The sequence below is a fragment of the Sprattus sprattus genome (assembly GCF_963457725.1).
Source record: "Sprattus sprattus genome assembly, chromosome: 13".
NCBI classification, from domain to species: domain Eukaryota; kingdom Metazoa; phylum Chordata; class Actinopteri; order Clupeiformes; family Clupeidae; genus Sprattus; species Sprattus sprattus.
The window spans coordinates 19,816,125-19,841,672 of NC_137911.1; the positions used below are offsets into that span (position 1 = coordinate 19,816,125).

The 25,548-nt window shown below is 42.2% G+C and overlaps 3 protein-coding genes across 4 annotated transcripts; 1 reads left to right on the top strand and 2 right to left on the bottom strand.

Moving 5' to 3' along the window:
• Positions 1–367: 367 nt before the first annotated feature.
• Positions 368–2,354, bottom strand: mgst3b (microsomal glutathione S-transferase 3b). The gene is made up of 4 exons (XM_080850034.1): positions 2,080–2,354; positions 1,519–1,641; positions 1,158–1,230; positions 368–908 (listed from the first exon to the last, which is right to left on the bottom strand). The coding sequence occupies exons 1-4, from the start codon at positions 2,203–2,205 to the stop codon at positions 808–810; spliced, it is 423 nt and encodes a 140-aa protein (XP_080706160.1). The 5' UTR covers positions 2,206–2,354; the 3' UTR covers positions 368–807.
• Positions 2,355–2,689: 335 nt separating this feature from the next.
• On the top strand, positions 2,690–8,423 carry rsrp1 (arginine/serine-rich protein 1). 2 transcript variants are annotated; one of them, XR_013968874.1, is made up of 6 exons: positions 2,690–2,944; positions 3,782–4,250; positions 4,942–5,117; positions 6,699–6,779; positions 6,895–7,222; positions 8,297–8,423. XR_013968874.1 is itself a non-coding variant. In XM_080850372.1 (5 exons), exons 2-5 carry the CDS (start codon positions 3,788–3,790, stop codon positions 7,039–7,041), a joined length of 867 nt encoding a protein of 288 aa, XP_080706498.1. In that variant the 5' UTR covers positions 2,690–2,944; positions 3,782–3,787; the 3' UTR covers positions 7,042–7,275. The 2 variants fall into 2 exon arrangements, 1 of the variants encoding a protein (XP_080706498.1); XM_080850372.1 differs by lacking the exon at positions 8,297–8,423 and having other exon boundaries at positions 6,895–7,275.
• Positions 8,424–11,165: 2,742 nt separating this feature from the next.
• On the bottom strand, positions 11,166–15,070 carry syf2 (SYF2 pre-mRNA-splicing factor). Its single transcript, XM_080849661.1, has 7 exons — positions 15,048–15,070; positions 14,395–14,490; positions 13,973–14,098; positions 13,168–13,285; positions 12,788–12,878; positions 12,474–12,572; positions 11,166–11,664 (listed from the first exon to the last, which is right to left on the bottom strand). Exons 1-7 carry the CDS (start codon positions 15,063–15,065, stop codon positions 11,499–11,501), a joined length of 714 nt encoding a protein of 237 aa, XP_080705787.1. The 5' UTR covers positions 15,066–15,070; the 3' UTR covers positions 11,166–11,498.
• Between the last annotated feature and the right edge of the window lie 10,478 nt (positions 15,071–25,548).

The window sequence follows — 25,548 nt, forward strand, 5'->3', positions numbered from 1 at the left end:
GCCTCAGGCTCTCTGCCCTACTTGGTAGGTCTACAAGTGTGCTACACTTACTATTGCAGGTCTATTAGGACAGTAATAACCATGCGAAATAATTGACTGTCCTCAGAAGATACGATCACTAAGAGATTTTCTTAAATCAGCAACAACATAAATACTAGAATATAAAATACTTTATTGCTCAAACAATAGCTCTAAGAGGGATTTGACAGAATATAAATTTGCTAGTGGTATCAAATAAATGTGAATATCAACTCAATGGCATGGTATATTTTAATGTTATGATTCATTTTCAGACATTAGGATACATGATGGCATATGACAGTAAACCAAGAAACATTCTGGGTTTGTGCCACATAATCGGATAAATTTGTATAAACATCTTCGCACAATGACCACTCTAACTACACATTTAAAAAAAGTTGAGTTATCTGTTAAACCTGATAAATCTATGGTTGTATAAACTCACTTTGTTTTGTATCTGTTTTTTAACTAGCATATTTTCAGTTATAAACAAACAAAGATAAGTAAAATATGAATGCAGACAATTGCTAATGCCACAGATTGATGGAGTTTATGATGTACAAATCCGGAATGTACTTCTGAAGTCATTATCAAATGTAACTGATGAGGAACAATAGTTGTCTTTTAGATTAGCAATTTACTAAAAGCAGTGCATTACGCAGACAAATCATTTTCACAGTTGAGACAACTAAATAGGTAACATGTGCAGCAATGTTTATTGCAGCAAAATTACTGTTTCACCTAGCTGTGTGCCATGACAATAACAAAGATTTATTTTGTACATGTTCAGAACACTTTTAGAAGTTGCAAAGCAATTGAAATTGAGAGAATGATGACTCCAAGGTATCCAATGTAGCCATAAACACCACGCATCCTCTTTGATGGATCTATAGTAGAAGCACACCCATTAAACTTACATGTGACTAACTATTCCCCACAGAAATATTTCATAAGAACAATACAAATAAAATATATAATTTAATTACAAACTGAAATGAAACTTTTTTTTATTTAACTGGATGGGATGATATTTTAGTCATACGCTGTTTAAACATTGCAGGTCTGATTTATTGCTGTTACATGTTCAGATAAACAGATACAAGTTAAAGAACAGTTAAGGTAACAGAAGACCTTACCTCCCGTGTAGTAACCCCAAGCATATGAGAACCTACTGGTCACCCAGATGGCACCCAATACAGAGGCAGCAACCTGGTCAGCAAGGATGAGATATCACTTTGGGAACAAGTAGCTTCAGAAATGGAAGGTACGGATGCCAAATTCTAACTGTCAATTAAATACTGCAGTTCTTCCTTTTGAAATCTCAGTGTATCTCAGTATTCAACACAGAACAACAAGGTAGGTTCAAAGTTCATTATATCAATGGTGTCATTGAACTTAAGTGTCTCATATTAATGTGCATGAATGTATGTAGCTTATGTGAATGATATGAAATGTGTAATTTTAATGAAACATTTATCGAACATAGTTGAAACTTACAGGATAGATCAGCCCTGCAATGGTCTGAAAGACAAGCCACTGAGGGTATACCTCCAGGGTATTCTGGTGTGCTCTCTGGATGCAGTTAAACACCGGCTCCTTGTCACTGTACATAGTTGGGTACTAAAAATGAAGAGAGGTCCATTTGTATAGAGGCACATAATTGAGAAGTATATAAGGAACAGGTAAAACACTTCTACCATCTTTGGTAGGGCCACTCAAACCACACCTTATCCATTCATGTGGTTTAACGATAAAGGCCAAAGTTAACTTTTTTCTAACAACTGGACTTATGCCCTCCAGCTCGTCATACAGATGGGTCAATAAAACATGGATACAGGTCTATATTTCTCAATACTCAGCCCAGATTTTTCATATGATGATTTGACCATTGTGATTTCAAACAAATTCCAAACATTTACTTAGCCTACTTCATTAATCTCAGTTAATAAGTGGCACTTAACCTGGCATATGTGGATACGCATGTGCATTGCAATACAGGCATGGTACAGACAATTAAGGAAGTTACATTTTTACAAACAAAATCATATGTATAGTTACCTTCACGTCAAATTTCTTTCTAGCAGACCCAACCTTCACAGCAAGGTAAGCCAACATGATCCAACTGTACAAGTACGTGAAGATAACAAGCCCGAAATTTGAGGGCAACACGTCAAGAATGTCCATAATGCAAGTACTTTCTAAAGATAAAGTATTCCGAATATGTTTGCAGTCACTATCCTGTGATAAGCCTATCGTTCTCCCCGTCGCTCTACAGAAAATGTCAAAGTCGACAGCGTTCAAGGAAATGCAGTAGAAAGAACAACTGTGCTGGCTCGGGGCTAGGCCTACGACAAAAGCCCAGGCGATAGCTGGTGTAAAAGATAACAGTTCTCGCGATGATTGCGATTTGTTTTTCCTAGATGGTTATCTTTAGCATGCTTTAATGATTTAATTGTAAGTGTATTGTTCGTCATTGGCTTCCTTCAAGATTGCACCGGCAGCATTTAGTCTTTAATAATTATATTTCAGATACAAACAAGATATTTATGATGTGAACAAACCGAGACAGCATAAGGCTTTTGGAACAAAGCATTGTGTTTGAAATGTCTAGAGCGAAACGCGTATGACGTCACCACATTACATGACTGTGGTCGTCGTCGTGTTTTTACCACAGTCGCCATTGGAAACCGTCGGAAGAAGTCCTCAGTCGTCGAACAGAGAGATTTCTAATAGATTGTTGATTGTTTTCTCGTGAATTGTAGTAAATTCGAATTTGGAAACAGGTATCAAATCGGTGTGTTTCTATAGGAAACATATTTGAACTTCAAATCAAGAGTTCTGGTAGTTTAGGTAATCTAGCTAGGAGAGCTCGCTAGCGTGGCCTAAGTCAAACGTCGAACGAACTTCACGTTTGCCATCACTGGTAAGTGTGAAATAGATACCTAACTAGCTAACTCGCATTAAACATTTAGTCCATGGTGATCAATATTTTCGACAATTTGGTTACAAATTGAACGTTGCTGGGTTTAATCAGTTACACGATCTGGTTGAAATGTTTCCGGAAGCGGCCGCAGCTAGCTTAAGTATTGCTAGCTAACGTGTTGGCATATATACTAGCAGAGGGGCGCTAACGAAATGAGAGTTTTTGAGTAACAGGCTAATGTGAAATGTTATGTATTTAACGTAAACCATTTGGTCACTGTAGATTATCACAGCAGTAGAAACACCAGCCAACTCGCTCTGTTTGATTTTCTAGTCATAGTGTGATGATTACGGAACGTACGAGTCCTGACTGGAATTTTCCAAGAGTTGCGTAATGTTAATCGCTCGGTCAACCTCCAGGGGTCGGCTGTTCTCTGTTGTGTAACTTCAAGCTCTCAACTGAACGGTGTCTGTTGTTTACCAACAGCCAGTATCTGGTTATTTTTGTTCGAACCTAACTTTAAACGTTTAGGTTTAATTGAATGTAACAGTGTACAATAATCTTCCAATGTGTACGTTATCTCGATTTTAATTATATGCAAATTCGTTTGGTCATAGTACACACCCACTTTGTAAATATATCCATGCTTTTAATGGTTAGATGTTTCATTGGTTTTGAATCGTGTAAGTGTCTCCTCCTTCTTCCCATGTCTTGTCTTCTTACAAGAATAAGGGTACACCACACGGATTGTTTGCAGATTTGGAAACAACTCTGCTTGACTGAACCATAATGAGACCTTGTCTGCAAGTCATAATGATTTCCAACTTCTCTCCATAGAAAAACATGAAGACAACTGACAAGAGCATGCAGGTTCAGACAGCACGCCTCAGTGAGGGGATGAAGTTGATTTTTGACCAAGAGGCTCCATCTAGTTCTCCCTCCTCAACTTCCCGTTCCAGAAGCCGGAGTAGTGGAAGGAGCAGTCATGGCACCAGTCGTCACTCATCCAGAGGCATGAAGCGTTCTCATAGGAGAAGTCGCTCCAGATCTTCCTCTACATCAGGCAACCGCTCTCGCTCTCATCCGCGTTGCCACAGACAATCATCACGCGACCGTTGCCGTCGCCACCGTCATTCACCACCCCGCCACTACCGGGCACACTCCCGCTCCTACAGCCCCTCCACAGACAAGTCCCACAGCAGAAGGCACAAAGGGTCCAACCGCCACGACAGACGCCGAAGCCGCTCTCGCTCCAGGTCACCCAACCACAAAACGTCCAGGTCCTCAGTCTATCGCCGTCATGATGGTAAGGACTTGTTTCTTGGTGTGTTGTCAGTCTACAGTGCTTATATTTACTTAAATAGTAACTCAAGTAAATATAAGCACTGGCACCGACTTGAATAATTATTTTGAATAACTGTTTGCTTTCACTACTGGCAACAGCTGTTAATGTAATTCCACCACTGTACATATGATGTAAAAATGAATTTGTTTAGAGCCTACTGCACCCCTCTCTATACAGCTCCACTCTGGGTGAATTACAAGAAGGAGGGCTTGCGTAAATTGAAAGTAGCCTATAATGACTGTCTTAGGATACTCCTGAAGAAACCCAGGAGTACTAGAGCCAGTCAGCTGTTCTGTAATGCGGGTCTAACCACCTTCATGGCCTTTCTGAGGAACCTTACATTTAAGTTTATGTGTCGGTTGGACCGCTCTTCAAATGTTATAATTGATCTGATGACAGACCCTGGCCTTAGCTCTGTCAAGTACACATCTAAGATTTGGGAACACTGGCATAAGTGCCTTTTTTAGCCCTTCTTTCCTTGTGCATTTATATATATTTATGATTGTATGTATGTATATTTATATGTAATTTATTGATTTTATGTATTGTACATCTTCCATGTGGGCCTAGAGCCTGTAATAAAGTTTATTAATGTGCCCTAAATGTGAGTTTTCAAACTGACGGTGGATCTTCTCGACTTGTTCCTTCACAGAAAAGAGGGAGCTCCTGAAAATTGCTACTGAAAATGCAGTGAAGGAAGGTGTGAAGAGTGTCCTCCAGCCAGAAACGAAAGCATCAAAGAACGCCAGCCCATCTCCAGATCATAGTGGTCCAGTCCAACAGGAATGGGAAAGACCAGAGACAGAACAACAGCAGAGTCCAACACAGGTGGGCATCAACAGAAGCGTAACTTTTTTGTTTTTTGTTTGGATGAGACACAGTGCTATAAAAGACCTTTGAACTCATGCAGACCCCTATTTACAGTTATACGTTACTTGAGTTGTGTAATTCTGACTATGTAGAGGAGTACTCCTCATCACCAATCTGGTTAGCTCGGTAGTCTATCACCAGCCAATGAGTGAACTGCTAGAATAACACATGACTGCTAGAAGTTTGAGTTAATTCTTAGAGATATTCTGAAGACTGAAGGGGTCTCCTTTAAGTTTTTTAATTGTGCAAAAAGTTATTTTCAAACTGACATCTCTGGGCCATTTACAAAACTTTTCCCATTTCTTCTAATATAGAAAGTGTATTTGCAGGCATCGATCTGGCCTGGAACAGGCTGCTTATAAATAGTCCTCAAAATGCTGTGTGTTATGTACAGCAGAGGCATTGCGTATTTCGAAATCATCAACTGTTGTTGAAGGTAAATGAGGTTTCTCCTGTAGTAAACATACAGTTTTCTTGGTGTGAGTGCGTGTGTGTTTGTTTGTGTGTGTGTGTGTGTGTGTGTGCGCCTGCCTGAGCATACGCCTGTGTCGGTGTGAAACTTAATTCTTCCCTGTATAAGTCTGTGTTACTCTTGACAGCCTTCGTTTCACTGTCTGTAGGAACATGGTTTAGCTTCATTTGCTCTGCCTTTTTGTTTATTCACTTTTGTAGATTACATGGTCTGCTCTCCAGCACCCCTCGGATTTAGGAGAGCGAGGGGGCAGTCATGTGACGCCACTGGGTTTGTGGAAAGGGTCAATTCTTAAGTCTCATTTGCACATCAAAAGGTCAAGTAACAGTTGATGCCTGTAGTGTACTCTGTTTAAGTACATATCAGTAGTGTACCTTGTTTAAGTACACATCTTTGTGTAGCGTTGGCATTGGCTTCTTATCATTTTAAACTGGAGGTTGTAGCTCGTTCCAACATGCACTTTAGAAGCAGCCAACGCCAAATATCTGACTACATGTAACGTAACAGCAGGATCTGTTCTTCATGCATAACAGAAACGTTTGATGATTGTTGCTCTTGGTTGAAACGGATGCGTTGTTATTTAGCAGAGCCATCCTCCAGCTTGCAGAAGAAGTGCAGGCGCTTGGACTGCGATATAGTGACTATCCCTGACCTGAAAACTTAAAACAGAAGAAGAAACAACTCCCCTCCCCTCTCCATGTACCAAAGATAAGTTTGTGCCCATGTTGTGGTGCAAGATGGGGTACGGAAACAGCAACATCAGTGAAAGGATCTTTTTATTTTTGTGCAGTTTTCATTTTTTCCATCAAATGTGTACTGTAACTAACTGATCTAAAAGGTCTGCGGTTGCCCATTGGCAGTAGTGCAGACAGAACTCCATCTTAACACTGCAAACATAGATATTCTGTCACAACTATACCTGTACTTCATGGCCTTAATGACTTGAGATAGTCATGCATGGATAAGTTGTCTAATGACGAAAAAAAAGAGATGGGGGAAACCTGGGGGGAAAAATAAGTTTGGGATCACTTTGTTAAACAAGTCTGTTCCCTATGTCTTTTTGGCAGGTCACGGACTCTGCGTCAGAAGATGGCGACTTGAGCCCCAAGGCGTCTCCCAAGAGAAAACCCATTACATTCAGCATCAATGTGAGTATGAAACGCAAAAGTTTCAAACGGTTAGACATGCATGCAAGCATATTTTTTTTTGTATGTTCCTCTACAATACAATGAAAATACAACATTTATTTTCGTGTCTTCACAGAACACTTTTGCAAAGCCAACAAATGGCAAACCTCAGGGCATGGGAGAGGTTAAGGTAACATCCAGGGTCGACATCGTGGGCAGCAAAAAGCCTTACGGGCACTGGGTCCCAGTCAAAAAGAGAGGCCCTTTTTCATCCAAAAAGTAAAAAGCTTGCTAGCCCATGTGTGCTTCAACACATGGACTTTGTAAATATTGTAGATATTGTATATAAATGTGTTGGCAGGATGGAGTTGAAAGGGGGGTATGTAATTCATTTTAGATGTTTACTTGCAGATGTACAGTAGAAACAGTTGAGGGAATTGTGAAGGCAAGAGGAAAATCTACAGGTGGGATATTTTTGTGACATCTGTGCTTTTAAATAAAGACATTTTAAAATGGATGTATGACTGACTGGTCCCTTTTGTCTAGCTCTTTGAAAATTAGGAAATTATAAATTGAAATGACGGAAAAACCACATGTTGACATGATGCCCAGAAAACTAAAGCTGGGACCGGATACATCTGATACTTCCCCAGACATTTTGCACAACAGGCCAGTAGATGGTAGTAGAGGTCTACGTAATAAGTGGAATTCCTCTGTAATTGGATGTCCTAATGCTACCTTTGATCTTTACTGGTATACGTCAAATCAGTAGACCAATGAGTTTATCAAAATTGTTGGTAGTTTTAATAAACGATTTTTGAAGATCACAGACTTCAATGTTGGGGTGCCATAAATCTCCCGCAGTTCATTTCGTAGCCACAACTGCAGCGCCTTGTATATAAAGCCCATATTTGGCAGGTGTAGGCCCCTACAGCCCGCTGCCTTTGTTCTAGAATAATTTGAGCCGTCTGCCATGCGAGTGAACATGTCAATTCTTGTGTAACCCTCCATGACCTCTCTATGCGTCAGTCAATTTTCATTAAACTGTTTTGACAGGGGCGTGCTGACGTGACATTAGCTTAAGTAATTATGGACTTAAGGCATGCTTGCCGGTAGACTTACCTCAAGAACGGCTGTTGACAGCACAATAGCAAGATATTGACAGTAGGTTTTTCAAGATTGTCAACTGACTACAAGTTTACTGTTTTAATTTACAATTCATTTTATAATAACATTTACGTTGCATTATCTTGAATTATGCATTTCAAGCAGGTCTACATAATATTCATCGTCGTTGAATGTTTTAATTCATGTGATATATTGTAGTGATCAAAATGGAGGCCTAGAGGCTATAAAAATCAACAACCGATAGAAGTTTGCGCTGAAAAGAATAGGTTCATTCAGAGAGTTTACAAAAGTGGTTCTGCTGCAGATGGATGAGCCACATGGCAAACAGAAATATGTTGCTATGACAAGGCAGCACTTTCAGGTTGGCCATTTCTCCCCATGTAACATTAACATTATTCGAATGTCCACAGGTATTCAGGGAGGCGTTGTTATGACACCACTCCTCACAGCACTGTGAGCTGCAACTCGTAGCCTCCATCTTGATGCAGCCCGATACTCCGCCACAAGGGAACGCTGCCCTCTAAATCGGGAACATCCTGGCAAAACCACAAAAGAATCTTGACACATCTTCTGAAGATACCCTGCGTGTTTACAGATGCACATAAAGGCCTCCATTGTTTGCCAGACACAGAACGCCTTTTCAGTTTTGCTTGAGAAAAATGCTACAAGTCACCCCTCGCAGGCACAGTTTATTTGATGTTTAATTTTCTCTTTTAATGCCACGGATGCCATGCATCTATTTGAGACCATCACATGAGTTTAATTTTTGATTCAAAGGCGCCTGTCCTAGAACTCTTAACGAGTGTAACTATAGGGCTATCTTATCCTCATCAAATTACTATAAACACCTAGCCATCATCAATCTTCTGCACGGTTACATTATATCTTGGAAAGCCATTTACCTGCTGTGTTTATTTGTCTTTGGCAGACTTTTCTCTCTGATGTTACGCAGCCCTGAATGAACTCTAAGCAGGCTTCATCATTTAAAAGCAATGGAATAGAGGTCAAGCTTGTATAGACACCTCTGTAATCTAATCAGGTAGTAGGCTATTCTAAAGGATGCAGACTGATAGAAAGGCCCTAACCTAATGAAAGATACGATTTGTGTTACATAAATGTTAAGGAACAGTAGGTTGGCATATTGTTAAGTCAAATGTCATTATTATCATCCGATGGAAAAGTGCAGTATGTTCCACAAGATAGATATAGTTTTAAAACAACACAGGGGACACCAGACAGGCTTAAAGTTGTAACTTCCCTTCTCAGCTCCTGTCAAACATTGTGCGATGAAGCTCATAGACGACGAGTGATGGCATTATAGACAGACGTCGTTTTGTGTTATTGTCTGTGTGTGTGGTCGGGTTACACTGAACAGTAAATGTAGCATAATTAAATCTGTGATAGTAACAATAGAAAGGTTTGTCATCTGGTGTCATCATTACCTTCAGAAGAGGGGGTGGGGTGAGTAGTGGCTCATTATCATTTAAAGGAACAAGCAGTCTCCAGTCTCTCTGAACAAGGCTGTTTTAGACAGGGTGAGAAAGGGGCTGAGGTTCTCGTCCCTTGTGGTATTTTGACCCAAGCATGTCACAGACATTTCATTGAGACCTCCTCCCAAAAACGTGTCAACTTGTGGAAAAAGGGGTAGGGGACGGGGGAAACTCGTTTTCCGAATAGAACGATGATGGATAGACATACTTGGGTCAAAACATAGGGCATTTTAACCATCATTAATCTACCAACCATCTTCCTGTAATGTCCTTTTATTATAGAGTAAAAGCAGAAAAACAATGTTTTTATCTTGTGGGAACATGTCAATTATATATTAACATAATAACCCACAAAAGAATAACTTGTGTGTGCAAGATAATTAACTTGTTCCCACACAATAATGAACTTGTGCGCACAAGATAATGAACTTGTTTCCACAAGATAAAAACAATATTACCTTATGGGCTATGTAGGATAATGCATGGGTGTTGCTCAAAATGTTACTTTACCCCGTTAAACTGGCATGTAACTGTCCTCGGCCACCGTTACAACTGTCCCCAAGCCACTCTGAATTTAAATGAAAATGTGAAAACAAGTAAGCCACACAGGCTTGAATTAGTAAAGAACAATTGAATATAGATGCATGTTGCATATAGTATATGTGAAAAAGAGTAGGTAATAGCTAATTTTACACCTACAAGGATAGTGTTTTTAAGGTTGATTACTTTACCTGGCTTTCCATACGTGTGAATGACCAGAAGAGGCAATAGATGGGATATATAATTGGGGTCTTCTATCAGCCAAATACAAAATGTCACTTTCAGAAGCTTTGATTCAAATGATTCAAACTTTAAGAGACTGTAAATAGAAATTGACCCTTTATTTCTCTGTATGAGTCTTGGTGACCAGATTAAGTATCAAAGCGAGCTGATTGGCCCTGACTAAACCCTGATCCCTTTTCATCATGGTGTCCCTCTGCCCTGAGCTTCAGCCACTGAGAAGAAATGCACAGGGGAGTCATAAACAACTTGTCACTAACTCTTTGCACACACAAGCCTTTGAACGCAGCCATCCCTATCCCCAAACCAAATGGGCAATTATCTTTACCCCCCAGGCTAATTCACAACATTCATTTAACACATATGGAACTCAGACGCGCATATCTGATTCATATGAGGGCGTAAGACGTTTCAAAGAAAGATCCTCCCACACACAGCTTTGATTGTTTGTGCACATAAACGGCTGCAAGTGCTGCATCTTTGACTTGTGTTCTCTTCATGTAAGATGGTTTTTATTCCATTCTGCTTTGCAGGGGTTTAATTAAAGTCAAGCCGTGTCCTCAGGCCCCCTAGAATATTGTCCAAGCCTCAGGATGCATTTGACCAGGCAAGCAAGGGAAATGCACTGTTGGAGTTGGAAAGTGTGGACAGAAGTCATGGCCAATTATGACAGCATGAGAATCTTCATTGTCTCCTTTGATCTAGTTTCAGGTCACAAGCCTTATCCTCTCATGTCGTTATGCTCCAAGGCCTGAGATGGGCCTGATAAAGTCACTAAATTGAATTGCTGAATTGTTGTTTTTCTCCCTACACCTACACTAACACATTCTTTGGCTGGTATTTTTAATATGGCATGCTGGCAGTATGCCCCCTGAGATAAATGGTTTTGAATTCTCACGAACACTTGGAGGCACATGAGCACATGCAGACACACACACGCGCACGCACACCCACACTCTCTCATCACTAGTGTGAGTCACCGACAAGTCGACAGAAAAGGCATTGCAACTTTTGTGGTTAGAAGTAATAAAATATCAACACCATAGTTGTTTATTATGCAAGACAAAAAAGAAATAATATAAATGAGATAGCCAAAAGCTTTAACTGCTTAAAAGAAAGAATACAGAAAGGTGTAAGAGAAATCCATTTCAGTCACCTCTGAGGATAACAGTTCCCACTGCTTTGCCATCCTTTAACCATCAGCCAAAGAGAAGCTTGTTCACCACAAAGACAACAGTGAAATCACCCAAAGGACAAATTATGGGTGATTTTGGTATTACATGCTGATGGACAGCTGATGAATGCGGAAATGTCCAGTACATTACCCCAAATGAACCCACAATTACACAGCAGTTCCTCTTTCCAGGTTCTGTTTGATCTCGGCCGTGTATTTGCCGTAGAAGCGCTCAGCCTTCTTGTTGAATTTGGCATTGCGCTCATTGATGTAGTCAATGTCAGCATCGTCATTGTAGGCACGCCGGCGGCTGTATTTAGCACGCTTCTCAATCCTGTTTGGGGGGTAGGCAGGGTGGGGAGAGGTAAAAGGTTAAAGACAATTGAGATTTGAACTTTGAACACCCTAAAAGAAGGACTCAAATCTCCGTTTTGACAGAAGCTTCTCCAGAGGGTCCTGCTTCACTTTCCGACACACATCTCCTTCGTGGAGCTGATAATACAATGGAACCAGTCAACTACCAAGCCCACTGAAGCGGCACAGCTAACACAGACACAGCTCCCCCCCCCCAAGCGTCTTCAAAGCGTAGATATATGCGTCATGTCCTGGCACCATCTGCACTGGCTAATCTCTCACAGAAGCTATGGCTACAATAGGACACCCAAAATAGAGCTCGAGAGCATAATCTAGCCCAGAACACCAAGGCTCAGGAGAGAAACAAACACACACACGCTATCAGTTTTCCAAGAGCTGTTTGTCATGGAAATCCAGGAAAGAAAGTCACACTAAATGCCCTTAGCCTGATCTCATAGATAAAAGTGCTCCATGTATATTAAATAAAAGTTGGCACAATTTTCCAAGGCTTTGTTGCAGCTGTCTACAAAGCCAAACATAAACTGATGCAGATAATAATTTAAAGGGTAATCACTGCTGCTACTGTTTCCCTTTAGCCTTTATCTAAATTTCATGTTGGCATTGTCTTGCTTTATGCTGTATAATGAATGCAAAGATCCCTATGAATAGCACAACCAAAATGATACCATCATCTAGTGTTATCCACAACAGCACTGGTGGACAGAAGAGTCTTTTCACAATTGCAAGGCATGTTCTGGTCTCTCTCTAACCCTCCACCCCCTCACTTACTGTTTCTCCAGGTCCTGCACCATGCGGTCGACGCCGTCTTTGGTGGGCACGTGGGTTCCATGAATCAGACTGTTGGAGGTGGGGTGGAAGTCATCGCCACTGAAAGACAATCAGAGAGGTTTCATATCACAAATGCTACATTGTTATCTGGGCACACTGTATTATCACAACACTTTCCTTAGAAATGCCATTTACCATGTAACACCTCATCCTATTATCATCTTAACCCTAATAGATATTAAAATGGTATAATTGTTAAAACTGCAGCAAATGTAGCCCCATTAAAAGTCAAGAAAAGTAAACAAGGAACCTACTATTCCTCTCGTTGCCTTTCATAGCTCTCCATGTCTGGCTTGATTTGCTTGGTGAGCCGCTGGTACTGGCGCAGCTGGGCTTCAGCATAGCCTATTGGTTTGGAGAGAAATAAAAAGAGATGGAGAGAGAGATACAAAGTCAGAGGGAGAGGAAAATAATTTGGTTCATAATTGCCAGAACCAATGAGTAACAGCCACCGTTTCCTCCCTCGGCCCCCCTTTTAATTTAATCTCTTGAAAAGAAACAGCTGGCAGCCATATTGGCCAGAGTATTATGAATACTGAATTGTGCATCTAGGAGCAAACTGCTAAGTTTTTCCACAAGTACTGGGGAGATGTACCCGTGTGGTGTTCTACCACGGTGTGTGAACAGGACTCACCAGAGAACCCTGGGTCCGGATTCCTCTTTTTCTTCTTCTTCTCATATCTTTCAGCATCCTCTGCACTGATCTCAAGCAGTTTCACACGGTGGTAATCCTCCCCATTGTCAGCACACTCCTACAAACCACACAACAGCTTATCAAACCTGTGCCTGTAGTACAGACGAATGTCTGTCATGACACCCACTGCAGGGCTCGCTCACTGGTCATTCTTAAAACCTCTGAATCACTTTCCAGGTTTTAGCTTAAGGAAGCAGAAGGCCTAATTTGACTTCAGAGATGGGCACAGATGAGAGAAAGGGCCCTGAAATATTTATTTCTGTGAGCATTGTTTGGACATTGGTCTGCACTTCTGGCCTTCCAAAGTGGTTTAAAGCTTATTGATTGGGCCAATACATTGCAACTTCAGCAGTTGTATTCATATCAAATCCAGTATTGGGGCTAGATTGGTTCATATTTATGTCTGCCGTCTCATTTGAAGTCTGCTGGCTCTTTAGAACCCTTCATTTGAAATGTTTAACACAATATCAAGCTCAATTCAGGCTCTGGGCCCTGTAAAGCGCCTTGAGACAATTGTATTGTTATGGCGCTATATAAATAAAATTGAATTGAATATGGATTATGAATTACACTAATAGTCAACAAGATTTCCCTATAGATAAACAAATATAAAAGATAAAAGGCAAAATAAGAAAACACTTTTGGGCCTAATATGAATTGGACAGCTTAAAACATGCAATTAACCATAAATGGCTAAAACGGCTAGTTTTCAAGGGTTACAAAAAGGAAGACAAAATTACAACACCTTCTTCTTGTCGTCGACCATTAGGTCATACTCCAGGCGGGCTTTCTTTGCCTCCCAGTTAGATGGAAGCTTCAGTCTCTTGTCCTCCTCAACCACCTCCTGGTGGTTCAGTTTGCGAGCTTCATTCTATGACAGAGACATACCACGCATTCACTACCTACTCTAATGAGGATAATACACAGGGGACAAATCCCATTTAATTAAGTCTCAAACACATGGAAATGAAAGGTCAATAATCTCTAAACACTGCAAGATATGTTAACCATAAGGCTGAGTCATTATTTGTAATTTCACAAAATGACACATTTGAGTTGTTTAGGTTTATAGATATTTTGCCTCATACAACACTTCCCAACAAGTATTGCAAAAAAAAGGACAAGAAATATCATGGGGTGACAGTTAGATTAGTTAGTATCACATACCCTTTTGAAATGAAGTTCACGAAACTTTCGTAATCTATCTTCTCTCTTCTGGGATCCAAGGCTTTCTGCATCTTCTTCGGGAACTGGTGTAGACACCTGAGTGAGGATTATCAGTGACAGAAATTACTTGTATGTAAAGTTATCAGACAGCAGGATACCTCGTGCCTCCCTCATAACACGGATCCAGGTTCTACGGACGAACGGTCTAAGCAATGTTAAGTTGAGCACTTCGAAAAATACAAACCTAGCAGCCTACATTTCTAAAACAGTAACGTTACCGTTTTAGCATTGACAACATCAACAGTGACCAAATAAGACCACCGCTGCTGCCTATTTAGCATTGAGGACGTAATGTTACATTACCAAGAGCCTGTTTCATCCGTATTTCCCCCCTTTGTCTACAAGTTACCAGTAAATTCAAATAATAGCCAGCCACTTCAACCAACGTTGGCTAAAATACCTGTGTTAGCCAGTTAGCTAACAGCAAGTTATCGACGGTAAATTGTGGCTTATAGCCCAAACTAGGGAAGGATCGAACAATATATGCTGTCTTAGAAATAGCAACACCATGAAACGTAGTTTACAATAATACATTTAATGTTTTTTAAACCAATAATTGCATGTGTCTGAAAGCGTATCACAGCAATGCTTACCTCAACACCAGACGCCATTTTGAAATGTGTAAACAGGAAGTGACGAATCGCTGAATTAATTTTCTGTCTCTATTTCACTTGGCTGTATTGATACCTCTCTGGAATTGTTGTTCATTGTTATTGATTAAATAAAAAAAATAAAAAACGGTTCGCTTTACTGTCCACGGTACTCCCAACTCAATGTAAGATGTCTGTACTTTAGAATATCTTGACTAATTAATAAGAGGAGAAGAGGAGTATCTTAAATAATTTTGATGCAGTTCAGAGTGAAGTGTTTTTTCCACCTTCTTTGTGTTAATAGTAGCCTATAGGACGTTCTGAACGTTCTTACAGTTCAGCACAATTAGAGGTTAAACTCATCATGAGTGCATGATGCTTCATGTGTGTCTTTGTGGTTTACACTCAAGAATTAAGGGATATAAACAACTGTCTGCAGAGCATCTTTAACACAGCCTGCTGATCTGACTAAAATAGATGCATTTCCTGTTTGATTGTGTTATAATTAACTGAGCACTTAAAGAGGATGTAATTAAGCAGAGTTTATAGCCTCAGATTAAAGCATCCTTCAGATCACAGGCGATGGTAATGGGGTGATGCATTTTCACTGGAAACCAGATGTAAGACCATCACAACGATCCAAACTATGTGAAACAATCAGTTGGTCAGAAACACAGTAGTCGGGGAAACAATTGGCCACCTATGTGAAGTACTGTTTGAAAATGGCAAAGGATTTTAAGATTTTGATAAGACCTGGATATAACAATTGATTTGTAAATTATGTTTTGGTGCTGATGATGGTGTGATGAGTTAGGGAGGGAGGGAGAGGGAGAGAGAGAGAGAGAGAGAGAGAGAGAGAGAGAGAGAGAGAGAGAGAGAGAGAGAGAGAGAGAGAGAGAGAGAGTGTGTGTGTGTGTGTTTGTTTGTTGGGACTGAGGGAAGGAAATGGCTCTCCATTTTCTCTCCCTTCATGGTACATAGCAGATGTAACTCATGGCTCACACAAAACCCGATAAACATACACAAATCTAGTATTAGGTTGATGTGCAACAAGCTTAACAGTATCTCTTTAAACTCGAACACCCTAATTCAAATATGTAAAACATTTGCTGTTTTTATAATTACCTTTGGATATCCTAAGGAGGGTATATCCCTCTGTCATAGGGGAATAGAAAAGTAACCAGTCACACTCTGTTGTTCATCATAAGCATCATAGAAAGCAAGCTCAATTTTCATTAAATACAACTCTTCTTGCCAGTTTCTTCAGACTGCCATATCTGTAAGGCCAGGGCTCTTAGTGCGTACAGCTGTCCAACATCTGGAAAGTAACATAAACATCATGGCCAATAAAATCATTCCATTTCCTTAATTGCTATCCCTGTCATTTCCGCACTGAATGAAAAGTTAATAATTCCGGGCCAAAAAAAACATGCGTCTCCATTGAGTTGTTACACTACCCTGCTATTGACAAAAGGGTTGAAATCCAAGCACAGAAACATACAATTAATTCTCATTCGGTTTCCATGATACATTGATTTATTAATCAGCTGACACCCATTTAAAAAAAATTCACACTGATATCCACACATACACAAACACACAGAGTTGCCACTCCTTTTCTCTCTCTCTCTCTCTCTCTCTCTCTCTCTCTCTCTCTCTCTCTCTCTCTATCGGTCTCTCTCTCTCTCATTAATTTGAGCTCCTGTGGTAAGCTTGGCACCGTGGCTGTAGGCCTACTACAGCTTGTCTGTTTTCATTTGCCTTCATCAACATTTTTTTTCCCGTTCACTCCATAGGGCTATCAGGTGCTCTCTGTTGGTGAAGGGGACATGTTACACAGTGCCTGCTCATAAAAATCCAAACGCACTCTCAAATTACAGCATCCCCCTCTGTTATATGCCTTTGCTAAAATCCAAATCACACACCACATCATATGTCCCATACATAATTATGCATAGACAAATATAGTTCATTCAAGATCTCATCATCAACCCATTTTAAAAGTCGTCATGCGTTTTTGATTTCATGGCCCATGATGCATGTACATGTCCGATGGGCATACATGAATGGAGGTCCCCCTCTGGATATTAAGATGAGAAAGCATGCATAATGCACCCCCGAAAACTACCACGAGAACAACTGTTTCATTGCATAGACTTCCCTGAATTGGCCACGCAAGGTATCATTTCTGTGAATGACGTCCTCAGCCATTCACACCATGTGCTTAAAGAACCATGGCCGTAGCATTATGGACCATAGGCAAAATAAGGGCGAATAGGGCAGACATGAAACACATTCAAATACCACTGGTTGTGGAGCTATCATTCTTGAAGCGCTGCATACAATTAAACTCCCAATTAAGTCCCATTATGTTTTTTTCCACAAACACCAACCACCAGAGAACCCTGCTGTTGCCAGAGACTGTGGATAAACAAATGTCTTCCAGTCTACTCTCTGAAGCAATGCTGACTAATCTGCATGCTTATTATTATAATTAGCGCTTAGAATTTAGGGCCTGAAAATAACCAAAAAGTGGAGGGAAAATAAAAAACCAGGACCATTGGGGCTCCCTGACAGTGTCCATCAAATAGCGAATGGCAATGGAATGTGAAAGCATGAGTAACATTTGCGTTTGGAGACAGGATCATGATGGAAGATCCAAAGATTGCATGCCACAAGAGGGCACCATGTAACATGCAATGCCTCCTCTCTTTCTCTCTATCTCCGTCCCCCCCTATTTCTCTCTCTCTCTCTCTCTCTCTTTCTCTCTCTCTCTCTCTCTCTCTCTCTCTCTCTCTCTCTCTCTCTCTCTCTCTCTCTCTCTCTCTCTGTGGGTGCGGGTGTATTTTTTGTGTCGGTGCACTTTGAGCAATGCATATGCACATCTGCCAGTGCACGAATCAAACACATTTAAACATTGCTTTTGGGAATCAAAGTTCAATGACAATGGCTTATTTTGTCACAGTTGCAATGATCTAAAACATTTTACCCACCAGAAAGACATATTTACATTCTACAGTCCTTTAATCTCTAATGAAACAAATGTGTTCTCATCAAAAGAGATCTGTCTAAGCAGAACAATGCAGCACAGTTCAAAGAAAATGAAAGGAAGCAGAAAGAAGTGACGGTAAAATATGCAGGAACTGAAACTATAAAAAGGACCAGGTGAGTATGGAACTGGAAGTCCAACTATAGTGAAATATTTATAATAAGCTTGCACACCAAATAGCTGGATCAGAACAATTTAGTTCCCTGTTTACTCCATATATCATTATACAATATCATCAAGGCATTGGTACATGTGGAACAGGCAAGGAAACAGGCAGCCAAGTATGAAAATGAACATCAGTCTTATACTTCTATTGTGCAACAGATACTGCAGTGAACAGGTGAGGACTGAAGGCCGGAATAACAATGTATTATCACAGGCAAGCCTTATTTTCTCTCCGTTCAAAACCACATAACTCCAATGCATACTGTCTCCCTCCCCTCATCACATGTGGAGAACAATTCCCTCTTGCGCCCCCGCATCTCGGCTCCCATCCTCTCTTCCCTCTGACCTTAATTAGATGCTGCAGTTCTCACTTGGCGGCACAATGGCCTGTTGTGGAGGAAGCTCACTGGAGGACGTGCTTGCCAACAGCCCCTGGACACACAGCTGTGAGGGGAACAGTCGCTCTTATCTGTCTCTCCGCCGGCACAGAAAATGTGACCCAACATCAAATGGTCCCTTTCGGCGGGATGTGCGTATGGCCGCAGCTTCCTCACGTCGGATGCTTGGATGGCTTACACGCAATTTAGTATGGGGGAAATAAAGGAGACCAGAGAACTCCTTTCATCTCAAGTTCACACCATCAGTGATCTAACTGCAGACCAGCTGATCCCCAGGCTTGTGACAAGTCGACCCTTGGTTGGAGATACAGGTCTTTTTTAAAGGACCAAATGAAATGAATGCACAAGTCAAAAGCATATTAGCAAATGTTGTGATTGATAGCCCGGATCACTTGATCTTCTTGTTTGTGACATTGCTTGTGCAACAGCTGCTGTTGCATGCAATGACTTGTTGACTGACGAATCACAATGATATGGACTGAGATAAAAGACAAAATGGCATAGTTGGAACATCAACTGCTACGTTTCAAAACAGTCATACATGCACATCTGCTTTCATGTTCTCATACTTACTATTGGGGCTGTGAATAGCACCAACCCAGCATTACATTGCACCAAACAAGTAAGAATAGCCAAATGATGCCAAACAATTATGCAAAATGTGCAGGATTGATCATCATCATGGTTCTCTGAGGCATTTGTCAGCATAAGAAATTCTCTTCCTTCCAGTGAGGAAATGAACCTTAAAGGTGTGCTGTTCTCTAACTTCTCCAACTTGTTTTTTAACAGGAGGAGAGGGAAACCCCCATGGAGTGGGAAAGTGGATAAGTGCTAATGAGAACGAGACGTGGAGAAAAAACTGCGCGCAGAAACCAGATATGGCCCTATTCACCTGGTAACACAGAGAGGGAATGCATTTAGCCCAGTCCATTAAACTGCAAATCCTCTGAGGCAGATATCACTCTTGGACGTAGCTTTGTGTTTGTGTGTTTCAGCTCACGGCTAAACACTCTCCTCAGACTGGGAGGGCTTGATGGGGCGTGGTGTTTCCAAACTTCAGCTTCCCCAGCGGCTCTGGCAGAACATCAGTGATGAAGTTACGTCCTAAAGTGAGTGGGGGATACGGCAGAAGGGGGGGAAAAAGAGCCCGTCTCCTCTTTCTACAGAATGTAATCCAGTATCACATTGCAATGTAATATGCTTGCCTAAATAAGAAGCATCTTTCAAATTTGCTGTGAACTGGCAGTGCAGAGATCTCACCAGTGCATGTTTTTGCTAACTCTCCTTCAGAGCGATGAAGTCATGCCACAGGCCTCCGGTTATTTGACTGACATCAATGCTGTCTGCTTATGAAATTTATATCTTTAAATCCGATTCGATGTCACTGTGGATCACACTCACTTCACAAATAAAATAAAATATCTTCATGAGGTCAGGGCAAAGGCATTTGTGGAAGCATTGCACAGTTTATAGTTTCATTATTTAGAAAAACAGACAAAATTCAACAATAATTTTTTTTCAACAAATTTTGCACTGAATATTTTGTTTAGTTCATGTTATTGGGCATCAGGGCAACATGATTCTACTAAGTCATGGATCTGTCCTTCTGTGTATTGTCTCCATTTGCCATGGTCCTGTATGTGTTTTCTGTAGTCACAAAAATAAAGACAGTGTAACCACAACAAGCAGATGAAGCTCAGGAAAACAAGCATCGGCATCAGGCGCTGCTCCTGTGGTGAGGGAGGGAAAGCTGGGCCCGGATGGAGGCTGGAGGCCCCCTGACAGGAAGCTATCTGGGACAAATTAAGATGCCGTTTGTGGCAGCGCGCAAGCCCTTCTCTGCCGCCATCGCCGTTCCTGGTGGTTAAGCGGCTCTTGGCAGGCGTCAGACGTGCAGTGCCACGTCCATTATAGTACCATCACACCCTTGCACCAAGCCAGGGCGCATGATGTCACTTCCCTCCCTGTCATGGTGGTTTGCGATTGGCCAACTGGTGGCCGTGACAATTTGTGCCCCACCGGGAAGCCGAACTTCTGCCAACACCCGAGCCGCCCGTCGTGAAATTAAATAAATCCTCCAGAGAAGGAAATCATTGGGGAGGCCATGGGGGAGAGGAATCCCCTCTCCTCTGGGGGCGGGTGGGGGGGTGCGGAGAGAGGAGTCAGGGAGGAAGCTGGCAAAGTCGTTTCATCTGCCCCTGATTGAGACAGTGGCCTTCTTGCCCACGTTGTTGCGCTCCGCCTACGCCCTCCAACCCGTCTGCACTCATCCGTCCTCCCCTGTGGCTTTGTAGCTGTGCGGCGAGGCGCGGGGAGCGCGGGGTGAAGGCCTGACTGGCGCGGTGGGGAGAGGGCCTGGTGTGTGTGGCGAGTGATGGATTGCCTGCGGAGAGGAAGCACAGCGCTGGCGATGAGAGAATGTGGAAACGCACAGATGGCACCGAGCCCGTTTGGCCCCGGCCCGCTTGCAGTTGTGCTGCTCTAACTGCCTTTATTCTGCTGCCAGGCCCGAGTATGGCTGACTAGTGGGATGACTTCGGAAGGGGCTGAGGTGGATTGGGGGAGGGATCAAACAGATCAGTAAGCAACAGAGGAGTGCCAAGGGGGAGTAAGCTGAGCCGAGCCCTTCTTTTTAATCAGATTTCTCATTCAGGGCACTACCTTGGCATCCTCAAATTTACGGTTCGTACAACAGGGCTCATAACATTCACATCCATGCCAGATGTCATCAACATTTTCCATGATGCAAGTCATTTTAATGGCTAATAAAATATACACGCACATATCAAAAAAGGAAGAGAGATACTTTTAGGATGTCTGTTAGTAAGTATTTTGTTTCTTTCTCCACGGAAGGTAAAAATATGAGCAGACTAATGCCTTAACCCATGCGGCATGATCGATCACTCAGTTGCATCTAGCGGAGTCCCAAGGAGTCATGAGACAGTGTGATGAGGTCAGGCGCATTTCATGGAGCGCGGCAGAAATCAGCATATAATCAGCGTTCGTCTCCCTCTCCTCCCTGCACAGCGAGGCCTCACTCATATTTTCACAGTCGAGCGCCCCTGTTTTATGGGCCCTGCCTTCCTGTTCTGTGGCAGGGCAGCCGTGCCAGTCGCCGTGGTTACAATAAAAGCTAATCATTTCAATTTCCTTGTATCTTATTTCACTCACTGACTTTAATCACAGCCTAAGGGAGGCGCCAGTGCTGTTGGTGAACAGCGTCTGTGAAAGAATGAAAAAAAAAGAGGGAGTGAGGGAGAGAGAAAGGGAGTGAGAGAAAGATTGAAGGAGAGAGTCAGGGAGCTGGCGATACAAGAAGAGGGGCTACAATTTTTGCAAGAGAGAGCAACATCCCAGCTGCAGTTTAATGATTACTATGGATGCTTAGAAATGTTCAAGCTTCAAGCAGCAACAGAATGTAGAATTGTTTAGGAAAGTGCAGTGAACAGAGGAGCATTCAAATCAAGTTCAGAAGATTAACTTGCATTTTCAAAAGACTGACATTAAGGATGGACAAAGTGGAAAAAGTCTCTGAGCTTGTGTATGTGAAAAGGAAAGAAAGAGTACGGAGGGAGAAAGCAAGGGAGAAAAAATACTACCTTGTAAGATCAAGTTCAATCTTACAGACATACCAGTTTTAGTTGGCCCTGAATGAATGCATGCTGAAGGTCTGTGCAGTGTTGGTGTAACAGTGTGTGTCAGGTTTCTGTATCTCTGTGTAGAGTCAAATACAAGGGGGCCTCAATCACACCATTCCTGTAACAGTAATGACCTGGGGGGGATTTGTGGGCATGCGACTGGAGGGCATGGGCTCTTTGTAATCCGTTGCAGAGCTGAACAAAGCAAATAAGCCCAGACGCCGGTGAGCTGGGAAATTCACTTAACCCCTCATCAGACGCAGTCGCTGCCTTAAGTTGAAGCACATGCTGGAGTCAACAGGAGGTTTGAGGCATAGGGAGGTAGGTTGCCACCCCACCACCCCAAATCCCTGTTTGGGGACTGGACTGCCCACTTGACCTCAGGAAGATCCATCAGCATTTGACCCTTCTCATCTTCCAGTACACAGATAACACACCACACACTCACACACACACCACACACACACACACACACACACACACACACACATATACACACACACACACGCATGCGTGCGCACATACATACAAATACATGCATCTTGGGAGGAGAATGAAATATTTACACAGGCTAATGGCTGACTAAGTCTCTTGAACTCAGCAGACTAGAGCGCCTCTCCTCTCTCTCCATGCCCCCACACAGCCTCTCCTGAAAGCTCCCTCCTCTCATTTCAGTGGGAGCCAGGGATGCGACCACACTCCCTGAGATGAACTTACAGGAGTCACAACAGTGGTCAGACAGCGACTGGCCTGGACGTCGTAATGGGCGCAGGAGTGTACCTGGCATATGGAATCAAAAGGAATGGAAAGGGCCTGCATTTCTTTTGACTGCGGTCGCTCGGCTATTTACTGGATACGTGTGGCTTGTGGCTTTTTGCTTTTTTCGCCCATTAGTGTGGCTGCTTGTTGTTTGCCTGCCGGATGGTGTACGGTAAATGCCTCCTGTCTGGCGGCCACACTGGAAGGCACGGTGGCCGCAGAAACCCCTGAGACGGAGCTGGACTGGAGAAGTCTCTTTCCTCTGTCTCTGTTTCTCCTCCCAATCTACATTGCTTTTTCTCTGCCTCTCGTCAGATGAGCATCTTATCCCGAACGCTCTCACTCACTACCTCTCCCCATCTTTACCTCTTTCCAGCTATTCTACCCCACCCTCTCTCTCTCTTACCCACTTTTCTCTTTTTCAGTGTGCCAGTCTATCTGCTCCTCTCTCTGTTGAAAGGATTTACAGCACCATCCATTCAGAGCTCTGAGGCTTTCCTGTCTGACCAGGTTAACCATTCTGCCCATTCAGCAGCAGTGTCGGGTTCCCCCACATGGTTCCACTTACCACCACCCAACGGCCACACGCGCCCCCAGACAGGGCCACAGGCAGCTGGGCAGGCAGCACCAGGGACTGAGGTCATTTGGATGTTCTAGGCAGCATACATTGATAGGGCTTAGGCTGGCCACACCAACATGTGACATACGTTTTAGGTTCTTTAGAACAAAGATGTAGAATTCAATGTAGATTAAGGGGTACAGAGGATTTAGCATAAATGTTGAGTTTTGATATACATATCTATATACGTCTCTATGTGAGCATGTAGTTGGGCAGATAGGAAGTGTGATTCTTAAATTGAACTCAGGACAAAAAGCAAGTTTACCAGTCAACATCTTTTTATGTGTATTCTTACCCATCTAAAATGGGTGAACGGCTTTTGTGAACGGCTCAACCTGACAAAGTGGCCCAGTGAGAGACAGAAATCATTTGATGGAAATCTCTATTTCATCCCATGGAGACTCAAACTGTTCCTAATAATATCAACTTTAATCTCTGCTCTGAGCCCCAAGACAGAACGTAATGGCTGCTCTTAATTTCCCTTTCCAGTCAGGGACGATGATAATTCTCTTATTTGCACGAAATTTTAATCCCTCAACTCCGACACATAATCATTGCGAGGGAGGGCAGGAGCTACCTGGGTAATGCGCTTAACAGAAATTAACTTGGTTAGCTGAAGGCTCCGTTTGAAAATGAGAAAGTGCTGATGCTCAAAATCAATTTCCTTACGACCAAATTACTCCCACTTTGGCTTAGGATTTCACCTAAATGGCCAAACCTTAAAACACTGATACAAATTTTATGAAATTAGAGCCTGATCATATAGTTCAAGTTATTCTTAATGCTATTTGGTTTATTTATTGACATTCTGGAGAAGCACAAAGCTTTGGTTGGGGGATGAAAGAGAAGTCTTTAACCCTTAGTGTATATATAGTGTGTGTGTGTGTGTGTGTGTGTGTGTGAGAGAGAGAGAGAGAGAGAGAGAGAGAGAGTGTATGTGCCAGTGTCCAGTGAGGGAGCTTTCTGAGCCTTTTTTTCTAAATTCATTCATATTTCTAAGAGCATATAATTTGTGGAGTACAAGTGAGTATAATTTCAAACTATGCCTAGCGATTATCAGACCAGAAAAAACTGCTGACTTCATTTTCGGTTTAATATGTGTGTGTGTGTGTGTGTGTGTGTGTGTGTGTGTGTGTGTGTGTGTGTGTGTGTGTGTGTGTGTGTGTGTGTGTGTGTGTGTGTGTGTGTGTGTGTGTGTGTGTGTGTATGTGTGTGTGTGTATGTGTGTGAGAGAGAGAGAGCAAGATAGAGAGAGAGTGTGTGTGTGTGTGTGTGCAGAAGCAGGATAACTGTGTTGGTGTGTATGATGGCAGATGGGCCACGTGTATTGAACACACATTACTACATAGGGACAGGCTAGAGCCAGCAAAACAACACTTTCTACTTTTCATACCCAATTCATGATAATTCATAAAATGATCATTCTCTAAAACCCACAAACACAGCTTCATTCATCACATAATCTGTAACCACTATCTGTAACAATGTGATAAGCATGATTTTGAAGAATTGTTTTTTGAAAAGGTCAAATATTTAATCCTGCAGATCAAAGACTGAGCTTCTTTGGTGCTCAGACCTTTGGTTAACCTGTAATGAGACTGATGCAGCCGAGTTGAGAGCAAGGGTAAGGTGAAACAGTGTTCTGAAGACAGCCCTACGTTTGGTTGGGTGGGGTACCCTGTATTATAACTCGTGTGTGTGTGTATTTGTGTGTGTGTGTGTATGTGTGTGTGTGCCAGAGCAGGATATCTGTGTTGGGTTGGGTGGGTGCCCTGTGTTATAAACCATGTGTGTGTGTGTGTGTGTGTGTGTGTGTGTGTGTGTGTGTGTGTGTGTGTGTGTGTGTGTGTGTGTGTGTGTGTGTGTGTGTGTGTGT